Raw genomic sequence first — 14,209 nt, 5'->3', positions numbered from 1 at the left:
AGCGAAAAGTGCAGAGGATACTGGAAGTCTGCAGAGGGATTTGGATAGGTTAAGTGAATGGGCTCGGGTCTGGCAGATGGAATACAATGTTGACAAATGTGAGGTTATCCATTTTGGTAGGAATAACAGCAAACGGGATTATTATTTAAACGATAAAATATTAAAGCATGCCGCTGTTCAGAGAGACTTGGGTGTGCTAGTGCATGAGTCACAGAAGGTTGGTTTACAAGTGCAACAGGTGATTAAGAAGGCAAATGGAATTTTGTCCTTCATTGCTAGAGGGATGGAGTTTAAGACTAGGGAGGTTATGTTGCAATTGTATAAGGTGTTAGTGCGGCCACACCTGGAGTATTGTGTTCAGTTTTGGTCTCCTTACTTGAGAAAGGACGTACTGGCGCTGGAGGGTGTGCAGAGGAGATTCACTAGGTTAATCCCAGAGCTGAAGGGGTTGGATTATGAGGAGAGGTTGAGTAGACTGGGACTGTACTCGTTGGAATTTAGAAGGATGAGGGGGGATCTTATAGAAACATTTAAAATTATGAAGGGAATAGATAGGATAGATGCGGGCAGGTTGTTTCCACTGGCGGGTGACAGCAGAACTAGGGGGCATAGCCTCAAAATAAGGGGAAGTAGATTTAGAACTGAGTTTAGGAGGAACTTCTTCACCCAAAGGGTTGTGAATCTATGGAATTCCTTGCCCAGTGAAGCAGTTGAGGCTCCTTCATTACATGTTTTTAAGGTAAAGATAGATAGTTTTTTGAAGAATAAAGGGATTAAGGGTTATGGTGTTCGGGCCGGAAAGTGGAGCTGAGTCCACAAAAGATCAGCCATGATCTCATTGAATGGCGGAGCAGGCTCGAGGGGCCAGATGGCCTACTCCTGCTCCTAGTTCTTATGTTCTTATGTTCTTATGTTCTTATGTGATCGGGTGAGGGGCTGTTTTGCTGAGATACGGTGAGGGACTGTTTCTGGGATACGGTGAGGCTGTGTGTCAGGGATAGGATGTCTGAGGGCTAGTCTCTGGGATAGGGTGAGGGTGAATGGGTGTATCTTGGAAAGAGTGATGGTTTTGGGGTGTTTCTGGGATAGGGCGTGAGTAGAACAGGACCACGCGTAGGACCCATGCCTGGGATGGGACAAGGGGGACGGATAGGGTCTGTGAAGGGGCCAGGTGAAGGTGGCATGTCTGGGGCGTGCCCAGGGGGAGGGGGTGTGTGTGGGTCAGGGTGAGACGAAGGGGGCAATGTCCATGCAGGGGATGAGGCAGGGGTAAGGGACGGTCTGGGAAAGGGCAAGGGAGATGGTGCGAGGGGCAGGGCCGGTGGTTGGGATAGGGTGTGGGGGAGGGGACAGTGTCTGCGATGAAATAAAAGGGGAGGCGCAGTGTCTGGGACGGGGCGAGGGTGAGGTGTCTGGGACGGGGCGAGGGTGAGGTGTCTGGGACGGGGCGAGGGTGAGGTGACTGGGACAGGGCGAGGGTGAGGTGTCTGGGACGGGGCGAGGGTGCAGGTGTCTGGGACGGGGCGAGGGTGAGGTGTCTGGGACGGGGCGAGGGTGAGGTGCCTGGGACGGGGCGAGGGAGAGGTGTCTGGGACGGGGCGAGGGTGAGGTGTCTGGGACGGGGCGAGGGTGAGGTGTCTGGGACGGAGCGAGGGTGAGGTGTCTGGGACGGAGCGAGGGTGAGGTGTCTGGGACGGGGCGAGGGGTGAGGTGTCTGGGACGGGGCGAGGGTGCAGTGTCTGGGACGGGGCGAGGGTGAGGTGTCTGGGACGGGGCGAGGGTGAGGTGTCTGGGACGGGGCGAGGGTGCAGTTTCTGGGACGGGGCGAGGGTGAGGTGTCTGGGACGGAGCGAGGGTGAGGTGTCTGGGACGGAGCGAGGGTGAGGTGTCTGGGACGGGGCGAGGGTGCAGTTTCTGGGACGGAGCGAGGGTGAGGTGTCTGGGACGGGGCGAGGGTGAGGTGTCTGGGACGGAGCGAGGGTGAGGTGTCTGGGACGGGGCGAGGGGTCTGGGATGGGGCGAGGGTGAGGTGTCTGGGACGGGGCGAGGGTGAGGTGTCTGGGTCGGGGCGAGGGTGCGGTGTCTGGGACGGGGCGAGTGTGAGGTGTCTGGGACGGGGCGAGGGTGCGGTGTCTGGGATGGGGCGAGGGTGCAGTGTCTGGGACGGGGCGAGTGTGCTGTGTCTGGGATGGGGCGAGGGTGCAGTGTCTGGGATGGGGCGAGGGTGCAGTGTCTGGGACGGGGCGAGGGTGCTGTGTCTGGGACGGGGCGCGGGTGAGGTGTCTGGGACGGGGCGAGGGTGCGGTGTGTGGGACGAGGCGAGGGTGAGGTGTCTGGGACGGGGCGAGGTGTCTGGGACGGGGCGAGGGTGAGGTGTCTGGGACGGGGCGAGGGTGAGGTGTCTGGGACGGGGCGAGGGTGAGGTGTCTGGGACGGGGCGAGGGTGAGGTGTCCGGGACGGGGTGAGGGTGCAGTGTCTGGGACGGGGCGAGGGTGCAGTGTCTGGGACGGGGCGAGGGTGAGGTGTCTGGGACGGGGCGAGGGTGCAGTGTGTGGGACGGGGCGAGGGTGCGGTGTGTGGGACGGGGCGAGGGTGCAGTGTGTGGGACGGGGCGAGGGTGCGGTGTCTGGGACGGGACGAGGGTGCGGTGTCTGGGACGGGGCGAGGGTGAGGTGTCTGGGACGGGGCGAGGGTGCGGTGTCTGGGACAGGGCGAGGGTGCGGTGTCTGGGACGGGGCGAGGGTGAGGTGTCTGGGACGGGGCGAGGGTGAGGTGTCTGGGACGGGGCGAGGGTGCAGTGTCTGGGACGGGCGAGGGTGAGGTGTCTGGGACGGGGGGAGGGTGAGGTGTCTGGGACGGGGCGAGGGTGAGGTGTCTGGGACGGGGCGAGGGTGAGGTGTCTGGGACGGGGCGAGGGTGCGGTGTCTGGGACGGGGCGAGGGTGAGGTGTCTGGGACGGGGCGAGGGTGAGGTGTCTGGGACTGGGCGAGGGTGCAGTGTCTGGGACGGGGCGAGGGTGCGGTGTGTGGGACCGGGCGAGGGTGCAGTGTGTGGGACGGGGCGAGGGTGCAGTGTCTGGGACGGGGCGAGGGTGAGGTGTCTGGGACGGGGCGAGGGTGAGGTGTCTGGGACGGGGCGAGGGTGCTGTGTCTGGGACGGGGCGAGGGTGCGGTGTCTGGGACGGGGCGAGGGTGAGGTGTCTGGGACGGGGCGAGGGTGAGGTGTCTGGGACGGGGCGAGGGTGCTGTGTCTGGGACGGGGCGAGGGTGCTGTGTCTGGGACGGGGCGAGGGTGCGGTGTCTGGGACGGGGCGAGGGTGCGGTGTCTGGGACGGGGCGAGGGTGAGGTGTCTGGGACGGGGTGAGGGTGCGGTGTCTGGGACGGGGCGAGGGTGCGGTGTCTGGGACGGGGCGAGGGTGAGGTGTCTGGGATGGGGCGAGGGTGAGGTGTCTGGGACGGGGCGAGGGTGAGGTGTCTGGGACGGGGCGAGGGTGAGGTGTCTGGGACGGGGCGAGGGTGCAGGTGTCTGGGACGGGGCGAGGGTGCAGTGTCTGGGACGGGGCGAGGGTGCGGTGTCTGGGACGGGGCGAGGGTGCAGTGTGTGGGACGGGGCGAGGGTGAGGTGTCTGGGACGGGGCGAGGGTGAGGTGTCTGGGACGGGGAGAGGGTGAGGTGTCTGGGACGGGGCAAGGGTGAGGTGTCTGGGACGGGGTGAGGTGTCTGGGACGGGGCGAGGGTGCAGTGTCTGGGACGGGGAGAGGGTGAGGTGTCTGGGACGGGGCGAGGGTGAGGTGTCTGGGACGGGGCGAGGGTGAGGTGTCTGGGACGGGGCGAGGGGTGCGGTGTCTGGGTCGGGGCGAGGGTGAGGTGTCTGGGACTGGGCGAGGATGAGGTGTCTGGGACGGGGCGAGGGTGAGGTGTCTGGGACGGGGCGCGGGTGAGGTGTCTGGGACGGGGCGAGTGTGCGGTGTCTGGGACGGGGCGAGGGTGAGGTGTCTGGGACGGGGCGAGGGTGCGGTGTCTGGGACGGGGCGAGGGTGAGGTGTCTGGGACGGGGCGAGGGTGCGGTGTCTGGGACGGGCGAGGGTGAGGTGTCTGGGACGGGGCGAGGGTGCGGTGTCTGGGACGGGGCGAGGGTGAGGTGTCTGGGACGGGGCGAGGGTGAGGTGTCTGGGACGGTGGCGAGGGTGCTGTGTCTGGGACGGGGCGAGGGTGAGGTGTCTGGGACGGGGCGAGGGTGAGGTGTCTGGGACGGGGCGAGGGTGCGGTGTCTGGGACGGGGCGAGGGTGAGGTGTCTGGGACGGGGCGAAGGGTGAGGTGTCTGGGAAAGGGCGAGGGTGCGGTGTCTGGGACGGGGCGAGGGTGAGGTGTCTGGGACGGGGCGAGGGTGAGGTGTCTGGGACGGGGCGAGGGTGCGGTGTCTGGGACTGGGCGAGGGTGAGGTGTCTGGGACGGGGCGAGGGTGAGGTGTCTGGGACGGGGCGAGGGTGAGGTGTCTGGGACGGGGCGAGGGTGCGGTGTCTGGGACGGGGCGAGGGTGAGGTGTCTGGGACGGGGGCGTGGGTGAGGTGTCTGGGACGGGGCGAGGGTGCAGTGTCTGGGACGGGGCGAGGGTGAGGTGTCTGGGACGGGGCGAGGGTGAGGTGTCTGGGACGGGGCGAGGGTGCAGGTGTCTGGGACGGGGCGAAGGTGAGGTGTCTGGGACGGGGCGAGGGTGCTGTGTCTGGGACGGGGCGAGGGTGCGGTGTCTGGGACGGGGCGAGGGTGCGGTGTCTGAGACGGGGCGAGGGTGAGGTGTCTGGGACGGGGCGAGGGTGCAGTGTGTGGGACGGGGCGAGGGTGCAGTGTGTGGGACGGGGCGAGGGTGAGGTGTCTGGGACGGGGCGAGGGTGAGGTGTCTGGGACGGGGCGAGGGTGCAGTGTGTGGGACGGGGCGAGGGTGAGGTGTCTGGGACGGGGCGAGCGTGAGAAGGTGTTGGATTTAGAATGAGGGTGAATTTGATTTTGGATGACTCGCTGTGAAATGTGATGGTTAAGTTGTGTTTGGGGTTAATTTTGGCATTGTGATGGATTAAGATTGAGCATTTTGATTTGGAAGAGTGTAACTGAGACAGAATTGACCTCACTCTAACCTCTCCTTCTCTCATCTGTAGATTCCTCACATTAAGGTCGGTCCTGAGGAGACGCCGAAGTTACAATATCTGAGATTTGCTTCAATCAGCCTGTATCCAAGTAACGAAGACATAAGTCTGGCTGTGGGCAGCATCCTAAGGTTCTCCAACTGTCCCTCCACCAGCCTGGTCTGTGCCAAAGCCGAGTGTAAGGACGTAAAATGCTCCTGGCTCTGTTTAAACACACACTATAGGCTAAATTCAACCATCTCTCCCGTCTGCCTCCATCCACACTCCCATTCCTACCTTAATAAAAACAAATTGCTGCGAATGCTGGAATCTGAAATTGCTGGAAAATCTCAGCAGGTCTGGCAGTATGTGTAGGGAATGAGTTGAGCTAACGTTTCGAGTCCAGATGACCCTTTGTCAAAGCTTAGCTGTTTTGTCTCCGCCCAGGTGCTGGCAGACCTGCTGAGATTTTCCAGCATTTTCCCATTGGTTTCCCATTTCTACATTCCTTGCCGATTTCAATCCACATCACAGGAACTCTCTGTCTCTTCTCCTTGCCACCAGCACCGCTTCCTCCTAAAAACCTCCTGCCCTTCATGCACAGCCACATATCACCCACAGCTTCCTCTCTCCCATTGTGTCGAGTACAAGATAGTCCACCTCCCCGAATTTGAATTTGTGCTCCCATCATGTCTTCCCCTCCACCAGAGTCTTACTCTCTCTCAGCATGCACCCTGTCATATCCCCTCAGCGTACACCCTGTCACATCCGAGCGGGATCTGCCTACTGAGGTAATATGGGTTGAAGTTAAGAATAGGAAAGGAGCAGTTGGGAGTTTTCTACAGGCCCCCCAATAGCAGCAGAGATGTGGAGGAACAGATTGGGATACAGATTTTGGAAATGTGCAGAAGTCACAGGGTAGTAGTCATGGGTGACTTCAGCTTCCCAAACATTGAGTAGGAAACTCTTTAGAGCAAATAGTTTGGATGGGGTGGTGTTTGTGCAGTGTGTCCAGGAAGCTTTTCTAACACAGTATGTAGATTGTCCGACCAGAGGGGAGGCCATATTGGATTTGGTACTTGGTAATGAACCAGGGCAGATGATAGATTTGTTAGTGGGGGAGCATTTTGGAGGTAGTGACCACAATTCTGTGACTTTCACTTTAGTAATAGATAGGTGCGTGCAACAGGGCAAGGTTTACAATTGGGGGAAGGGTAAATACAATGCTGTCAGACAAGAATTGAAGTGCATAAGTTGAGAACATAGGCTGTCAGGGAAGGACACAAGTGAAATGTGGAACTTGTTCAAGGAACAGGTACTGCGTGTTTTTGATATGGATGTCCCTGTCAGGCAGGGAAGAGATGGTCGAGTGAGGGAACCATGGTTGACAAGAGAGGTTGAATGTCTTGTTAAGAGGAAGAAGGAGACTTATGTAAGGCTGAAGAAACAAGGTTCAGACAGGGCGCTGGAGGGATACAAGATAGCCAGGAAGGAACTGAAGAAAGGGATTAGGAGAGCTAAGAGAGGGCATGAAAAATCTTTGGCGGGTAGGATCAAGGAAAACCCCAAGGCCTTTTACACATATGTGAGAAATATGAGAATGACTAGAGCGAGGGTAGGTCCGATCAAGCACAGTAGCGGGAGATTGTGTATTGTGTCTGAAGAGATGGGAGAGGTCTTGAACAAGTATTTTTCTTCAGTATTTAGAAACGAGAGGGGCCATATTGTTGGAGAGGACAGTGTGAAACAGACTGGTAAGCTCGAGTAGATACTTGTTAGGAAGGAAGATGTGTTGGGCGTTTTGAAAAACTTGAGGATAGATAAGACCCCCGGGCCTGACGGGATATATCCAAGGATTCTATGGGAAGCAAGAAATAAAATTGCAGAGCCGTTGGCAATGATTTTTTCGTCCTCGCTGTCAACAGGGGTGGTACCAGAGGATCGGAGAGTGGCGAATGTCGTGCCCATGTTCAAAAGAGGGACTAGGGATAACCCTGGGAATTACAGGCCAGTTAGTCTTACTTCGTTGGTAGGCAAAGTAATGGAAAGGGTACTGAGGGATAGGATTTCTGAGCATCTGGAAAGACACTGCTTGATTAGGGATAGTCAGCATGGATTTGTGAGGGGTAGGTCTTGCCTTACAAATCTTATTGACTTCTTTGAGGAGGTGACCAAGCATGTGGATGAAGGTAAAGCAGTGGATGTAGTGTACATGGATTTTAGTAAGGCATTTGATAAGGTTCCCCATGGTAGGCTTATGCAGAAAGTAAGGAGGCATGGGATAGTGGGAAATCTGGCCAGTTGGATAACGAACTGGCTAACCGATAGAAGACAGAGAGTGGTGGTGGATGGCAAATATTCAGCCTGGAGCCCAGTTACCAGTGGCGTACTGCAGGGATCAGTTATGGGTCCTCTGCTGTTTGTGATTTTATTTAATGACTTGGATGAGGGAGTTGAAGGGTGGGTCAGTAAATTTGCAGATGATACGAAGATTGGTGGAGTTGTGGATAGTGAGGAGGGCTGTTGTCGGCTTCAAAGAGACATAGATAGGATGCAGAGCTGGGCTGAGAAGTGGCAGATGGAGTTTAACCCTGACAAGTGTGAGGTTGTCCATTTTGGAAGGACAAATATGAATGCGGAATACAGGGTTAACGGTAGGGTTCTTGGCAACGTGGAGGGGCAGAGAGATCTTTGGGTCTGTGTTCATAGATCTTTGAAAGTTGCCACTCAAGTGGATAGAGCTGTGAAGAAGGCCTATGGTGTGCTAGCGTTCATTAGCAGAGGGATTGAATTTAAGAGCCGTGAGGTGATGATGCAGCTGTACAAAACCTTGGTCAGGCCACATTTGGAGTACTGTGTGCAGTTCTGGTCACCTCATTTTAGGAAGGATGTAGAAGCTTTGGGAAAAGGTGCAAAAGGAGATTTACCAGGATGTTGCCTGGAATGGAGAGTAGGTCTTACGAGGAAAGGTTGAGCGTGCTCGGCCTTTTCTCATTAGAATGCAGAAGGATGAGGGGCGTCTTGATAGTGGTTTATAAGATGATCAGGGGAATAGATAGAGTAGACAGTCAGAGACATTTTCCCCAGGTGGAACAAACCATTACAAGGGGACATAAATTCAAGGTGAATGGTGGAAGATATAGGGGGGGGTGTCAGAGGTAGGTTCTTTACCCAGAGAGTAGGTGGGGGCATGGAATGCACTGCCTGTGGAAGTAGTTGAGTCGGAAACGTTAGGGACATTCAAGCGGCTATTGGATAGGTACATGGATTAGGGTAGAATAATGGAGTGTAGATTAATTTCTTCTTAAGGGCAGCACGGTAGCATTATGGATCGCACAATTGCTTCACAGCTCCAGGGTCCCAGGTTCGATTTCGGCTTGGGTCACTGTCTGTGCGGAGTCTGCACATCCTCCCCGTGTGTGTGTGGGTTTCCTCCGGGTGCTCCGGTGTCCTCCCACAGTCCAAAGATGTGCAGGTTGGGTGGATTGGCCATGATAAATTGCACTTAGTGTCCAAAATTCTATGATTTTTCACATCCCCTTCTCCAGTACCATATCCACCCAATGCAGAGCATGATCTGATAATGCAATTTAACCCCAGCCAGCAGCGCCTTACCCACTATGAAAAAGTCGATCAAGGAGTACATCTTATGGACCCCTGAGAAAAACGAGTACTCCCACTCTCTCGGGTGCAGAAACCTCCAAGGGTCCGCCTCTCCCATTTCCACCATTAGCCCAGCCAGCGCCTTTGCGCACCCCCCCCCCCCCCCCCCCCCCCCCCCCACCCCGGACGGGACCAGCGAGCGCGTCCGTGACCTGTCCAATTTTGGCTCCTGCATCAAATTCCAGTCTCTCTCCCCCCCCCCCCCCAAACTATAAGTTTATGTGTGTCCAAGGCAGGGATGGCCCCAAACACCTTCTTCCGAATCCCAAATCACCCCAATTGGGACCATATACACCTACCAGCGCCACTAATCTCCCCTCCGGTGCCCCTGTCACAATCACATATCTACCCCCTTGATCTGAAACACCTGACTAACCCAGTCCTTTTTAAGTCTCACTTGATCCTTGATGGATTATCAATTACGAGATAAGAGTAGAATGTAATCGAGGCTTTATTACACAGATGTGTGGCCTCCTACAGCAGCTGCGAAATGGCTGCTGTTCGGAGAGCACACATATTTATACTCTGCCTACTGGGTGGAGCCAGCAGGCAGGGATCTACCCCCATACCTGTAGTACAGGGGCCTTACTGTAATACCAATATATACAATCTAATACAACAGTGGTGACTTCCACAATCCTTCACCCTCAGGTGAGTCTCCTGCAGCATTGCTACATCGGCTTTCAAACTTTTAAGATGCACAGTCACCCTTGACCTCATAGCCCTCTCACATTCCACGTGACTAACTGGGGGTCTCTCACCACCCTTCTTATCCACCATCCTCATACCATCGGGCCCTGCCCCATGAGCCTGACCCACCCCTATCCATTATTAACATCGAACCCCTTCCCCCCCCTCCCAGAATCCCCCCTGTATTCCTCTCGAAATAATCCCACCCAGTATTGATCCCCCCCCTCCCCCCGTTTGCCTCATAGGCCCATTGAAACCTACTAACCAGGCTTCAATATCCACAGCCCTCCTCCCACCTCACCTCCGTTGACTAGCCGACTTTGGTTAGCTCGTGCGGGTGGCCCACCCCCACAAGGCTAACCGTCCCCTCCCACCCAGTCCCAGAGGAAAAAGAACATCAATCCAACCAATGCAACTCAATAAAATGACAAATAATAATCGCAACGAAGAATGCCAATTAAACCAAACAAAAACGTAAACTCTATAACAATGTGAAGTTAAGTAAGTTACAATACAGGTCAGCGAAAAGAAAGTTAAAACATTGATACATTTTCCAGCTCCCCAATCACAGTCCACGATCTCTCTTCCAGCTCCACTCCTCAGTCTGTCCCAAGCCGTCTGCTTTCATGAACGCCACAGCCACCTCCACCGTTTCAAAATATAAATCTTTGGTGTTATACGTCACCCTCAGCTTTGCCGGGTATAGCATACCAAATCGCAATCCCTTGTACAGTGCCACCTTAACTCGGCTTAGCGCCGCTCGTCTCTTTGCCAACTCCACCGGCAAGTCCTGGTAAATCCAAACTCTAGCTTCATCCCAGTGCACCTCCCACTTCTGCTTCGCCTAGCTTAACACCTTCTCCTTCACGTGGTACTGATGGAAGCAGATAATTACTGCTCTCGGCGGCTCATTGACTTTGGCTTTTGGCCTTAATGACCAATGAATTCGGTCCAGTTCGTATCGGGAGGGGCCTTCACCCTCCCCCATCAACTCTGCCAGCTTCTTAGCAAAGTACACAGTTGGCCTTGACCCCTCTGCCCCTTCGGGCAAACCCACAATTCTCAGATTGTGCCGCCTCAAACGGTTCTCCAAATCCTCGAGCTTTGCTTAGAATCCTCTGTTGACCTCCACCACCCTCTGCAGCTTGTCCCTCATCGAGGTGAGCTGGTCGCTGTGCAGCGACACGGCCTCCTCCACTTACTTCACCTTTTCACCCTGTTCCCTGACCTCGGCCGTGTCGTTGCCACATCCACCCTCACCGGGGCGATTGCCTCCTCCACCAATGATCTCAGTGCGACCGCCATCTCCTTCCTCAACGCCTACATGTGCCTTACAAACTGCTTCTCCTCAGTCATCCTTTCCACTGTAAGCAATGCGGCCCCACCACGCGTTCCGGAATCCGCCATCTTGTCAGCGCTTTTACTTGTCCTCTCCTTTGGCCGCAAACCCTCGTTTCCTCCCTTCTTCACAGCTGTTTTGGCATCCTTTTACCTCTCAGTATTTTTCTCCTTCTTTCTTCAATCTCGAGATAAATGAATAATGATTTTAAATAAAATAAAAATTCAAAAATCAACGTTCAAAAAAATCTCTTCCCCGGGACCGGACTTCAAACATTCATTTTCAGCAGGGGGGCCACCTGGTGTGCGCTGCTCCCCCTCTACATTCACGCTGGATTCAAGCCTCGTCTCAGGCCACGCTCCTCCCCTGCCACTTGCTTCAGGCTCGATACCCCAGCTCCTCCGGTCACGGGGATCCCCACCGGTTCCAAACCGGCCCAAACCGGCGCCCGTCCCTCAGGCCCCAATGGCCGAAGAAATGCTGACCGGCGAAACCATGCAGAAACCCCCGGAAAATGCCGCAGACTGGCAGGGAGCTTCTCTCCAGTGTGACCACTCCGCTCGCGCACGCCACCGGAAGTCCCACATGTCGAATTATTATAATTATATAATATCTTGGCTTATTTACTGTACAAGACACAAGGCACCAATTGGTCAGAGTCGATTGAGTAACCACATGGTACATTCGTTTCTTAAGACTAGATTTAGGAGAACAGTAATACGTTGAGATAAACATTGAAGGCATCAGAGCTGTGTGTGTCTGCCTGTGTGTGTCTGCCTGTGTGTGTATGTGTCTGTCTGCCTGTGTGTGTTTGCCTGTGTGTGTATGTGTCTGCCTGCCTGTGTGTGTTTGCCTGTGTGTGTATGTGTCTGCCTGCCTGTGTGTGTTTGCCTGTGTGTGTATGTGTCTGCCTGCCTGTGTGTGTTTGCCTGTGTGTGTATGTGTCTGCCTGCCTGTGTGTGTTTGCCTGTGTGTGTATGTGTCTGCCTGCCTGTGTGTGTTTGCCTGTGTGTGTATGTGTCTGCCTGCCTGTGTGTGTTGCCTGTGTGTGTATGTGTCTGCCTGCCTGTGTGTGTTTGCCTGTGTGTGTATGTGTCTGCCTGCCTGTGTGTGTTTGCCTGTGTGTGTATGTGTCTGCCTGCCTGTGCGTGTGTGTCTGCCTGCCTGTGTGTGTGTGTGTGTGTGTCTGCCTGCCTGTGTGTATGTGTGTGTGTGTGTGTTTGCCTGTGTGTGTATGTGTCTGCCTGCCTGTGTGTGTGTGTCTGCCTGTGTGTGTCTGCCTGTGTGTGTTTGCCTGTGTGTGTATGAGTCTGTCTGCCTGTGTGTGTCTGCCTGTGTGTGTATGTGTCTGCCTGCCTGTGAGTGTGTGTCTGCCTGTGTGTGTTTGCCTGTGTGTGTATGTGTCTGCCTGCCTGTGCGTGTGTCTCTGCCTGCCTGTGCGTGTGTCTGCCTGCCTGTGCGTGTGTGTCTGCCTGTGTGTGTTTGCCTGTGCGTGTGTGTGTCTGCCTGCCTGTGCGTGTGTGTCTGCCTGTGTGTGTTTGCCTGTGTGTGTGTGTGTCTGCCTGCCTGTGCGTGTGTGTCTGCCTGTGTGTGTTTGCCTGTGTGTGTATGTGTCTGCCTGCCTGTGCGTGTGTGTCTGCCTGCCTGTGAGTGTGTGTCTGCCTGTGAGTGTGTCTGTGTATCTCTTTTTCTGTGTGCACTTATGCAATGTGTGTGTGAGTCTGTTTGTCTGTGCTTGTCTGTGTGTGCGCGACCTCTCTGTCTGCGCATGCCTGCCTGGCTGTGTGCGCGTGCCTGGCTGTCTATGTGCCTTCCTGTCCCTCTGGGTGCGCATATGTCAGTCTGTGTGCACACCTGTCTGGCTGTGTGAGTGCCTGTCTGTCTGTGTGAGTGCCTGTCTGGCTGTGTGCGCGCCTGTCTAGCTGTGTGAGTGCCTGTCTGGCTGTGTGAGTGCCTGTCCGGCTGTGTGCACACCTCTCTGGCTGTGTGCGCGCCTGTCTGGCTGTGTGTGTGCCTGTCTGGCTGTGTGAGTGCCTGTCTGGTTGTGTGAGTGCCTGTCTGGCTGTGAGCGCCTGTCTGGCTGTGTGAGCGCCTGTCTGGCTGTGTGAGTGCCTGTCTGGCTGTGTGCACACCTGTCTGGCTGTGTGTGCCTGCCTGGCTGTGTGCGTGCCTGTCTGGCTGTATGAGTGGCTGTGTGAGTGCCTGTCTGGCTGTGTGAGTGCCTGTCTAGCTGTGTGAGTGCCTGTCTGGTTGTGTGAGTGCCTGTCTGGCTGTGTGAGTGCCTGTCTGGCTGTGTGAGTGCCTGTCTGGCTGTGTGTGTGCCTGTCTGGCTGTGTGTGTGCCTGTCTGGCTGTGTGTGTGCCTGTCTGGCTGTGTGTGCGCCTGTCTGGCTGTGTGCGCACCTGTCTGGCTGTGTGCGCACCTGTCTGGCTGTGTGTGCCTGTCTGGCTGTGTGCGGGCCTGTCTGGCTGTGTGCGGGCCTGTCTGGCTGTGTGCGGGCCTGTCTGGCTGTGTGCGCACCTGTCTGGCTGTGTGCGCACCTGTCTGGCTGTGTGCGTGCCTGTCTGGCTGTGTACGTGCCTGTCTGGCTGTGTGCGCTCCTGTCTGGCTGTGTGCGCTCCTGTCTGGCTGTGTGTGCGCCTGTCTGGCTGTGTGTGCGCCTGTCTGGCTGTGTGTGCGCCTGTCTGGCTGTGTGCGCGCCTGTCTGGCTGTGTGCGCGCCTGTCTGGCTGTGTGCGCGCCTGTCTGGCTGTGTGCGTGCCTGTCTGGCTGTGTGCGTGCCTGTCTGGCTGTGTGAGTGCCTGTCTGGTTGTGTGAGTGCCTGTCTGGCTGTGTGAGTGCCTGTCTGGCTGTGTGTGTACCTGACTGGCTGTGTGTGAGCCTGTCTGGCTGTGTGTGTGCCTGTCTGGCTGTGTGTGTGCCTGTCTGGCTGTGTGTGCGCCTGTCTGGCTGTGTGCGCACCTGTCTGGCTGTGTGTGCCTGTCTGGCTGTGTGCGGGCCTGTCTGGCTGTGTGCGGGCCTGTCTGGCTGTGTGCGGGCCTGTCTGGCTGTGTGTGCGCCTGTCTGGCTGTGTGTGCGCCTGTCTGGCTGTGTGCGCGCCTGTCTGGCTGTGTGCGCGCCTGTCTGGCTGTGTGCGGGCCTGTCTGGCTGTGTGCGGGCCTGTCTGGCTGTGTGCGCACCTGTCTGGCTGTGTGCGCGCCTGTCTGGCTGTGTGCGTGCCTGTCTGGCTGTGTACGTGCCTGTCTGGCTGTGTGCGCTCCTGTCTGGCTGTATGCGGGCCTGTCTGGCTGTGTGCGCTCCTGTCTGGCTGTGTGTGCGCCTGTCTGGCTGTGTGTGCGCCTGTCTGGCTGTGTGTGCGCCTGTCTGGCTGTGTGTGCGCCTGTCTGGCTGTGTGCG

At 56.7% G+C, this 14,209-nt stretch overlaps 1 protein-coding gene across 1 annotated transcript in view; it reads left to right on the top strand.

Annotated features, from left to right (window-relative positions):
* The window catches only part of LOC119974300 (glutamate receptor ionotropic, kainate 5-like), a 268,585-nt gene that overhangs the window by 80,007 nt on the left and 174,369 nt on the right, over nt 1–14,209 (top strand). Inside the window, exon 4 of the mRNA XM_038813072.1 lies at nt 5,156–5,321. Coding sequence (XP_038669000.1) covers nt 5,156–5,321 — 166 coding nt within the window. The remainder of the gene's footprint in view (nt 1–5,155; nt 5,322–14,209) is intronic.

Source organism: Scyliorhinus canicula, chromosome 12, assembly GCF_902713615.1.
Source record: "Scyliorhinus canicula chromosome 12, sScyCan1.1, whole genome shotgun sequence".
Lineage (NCBI taxonomy): Eukaryota > Metazoa > Chordata > Chondrichthyes > Carcharhiniformes > Scyliorhinidae > Scyliorhinus > Scyliorhinus canicula.
This window is presented reverse-complemented; position numbering and strand designations above follow the sequence as displayed.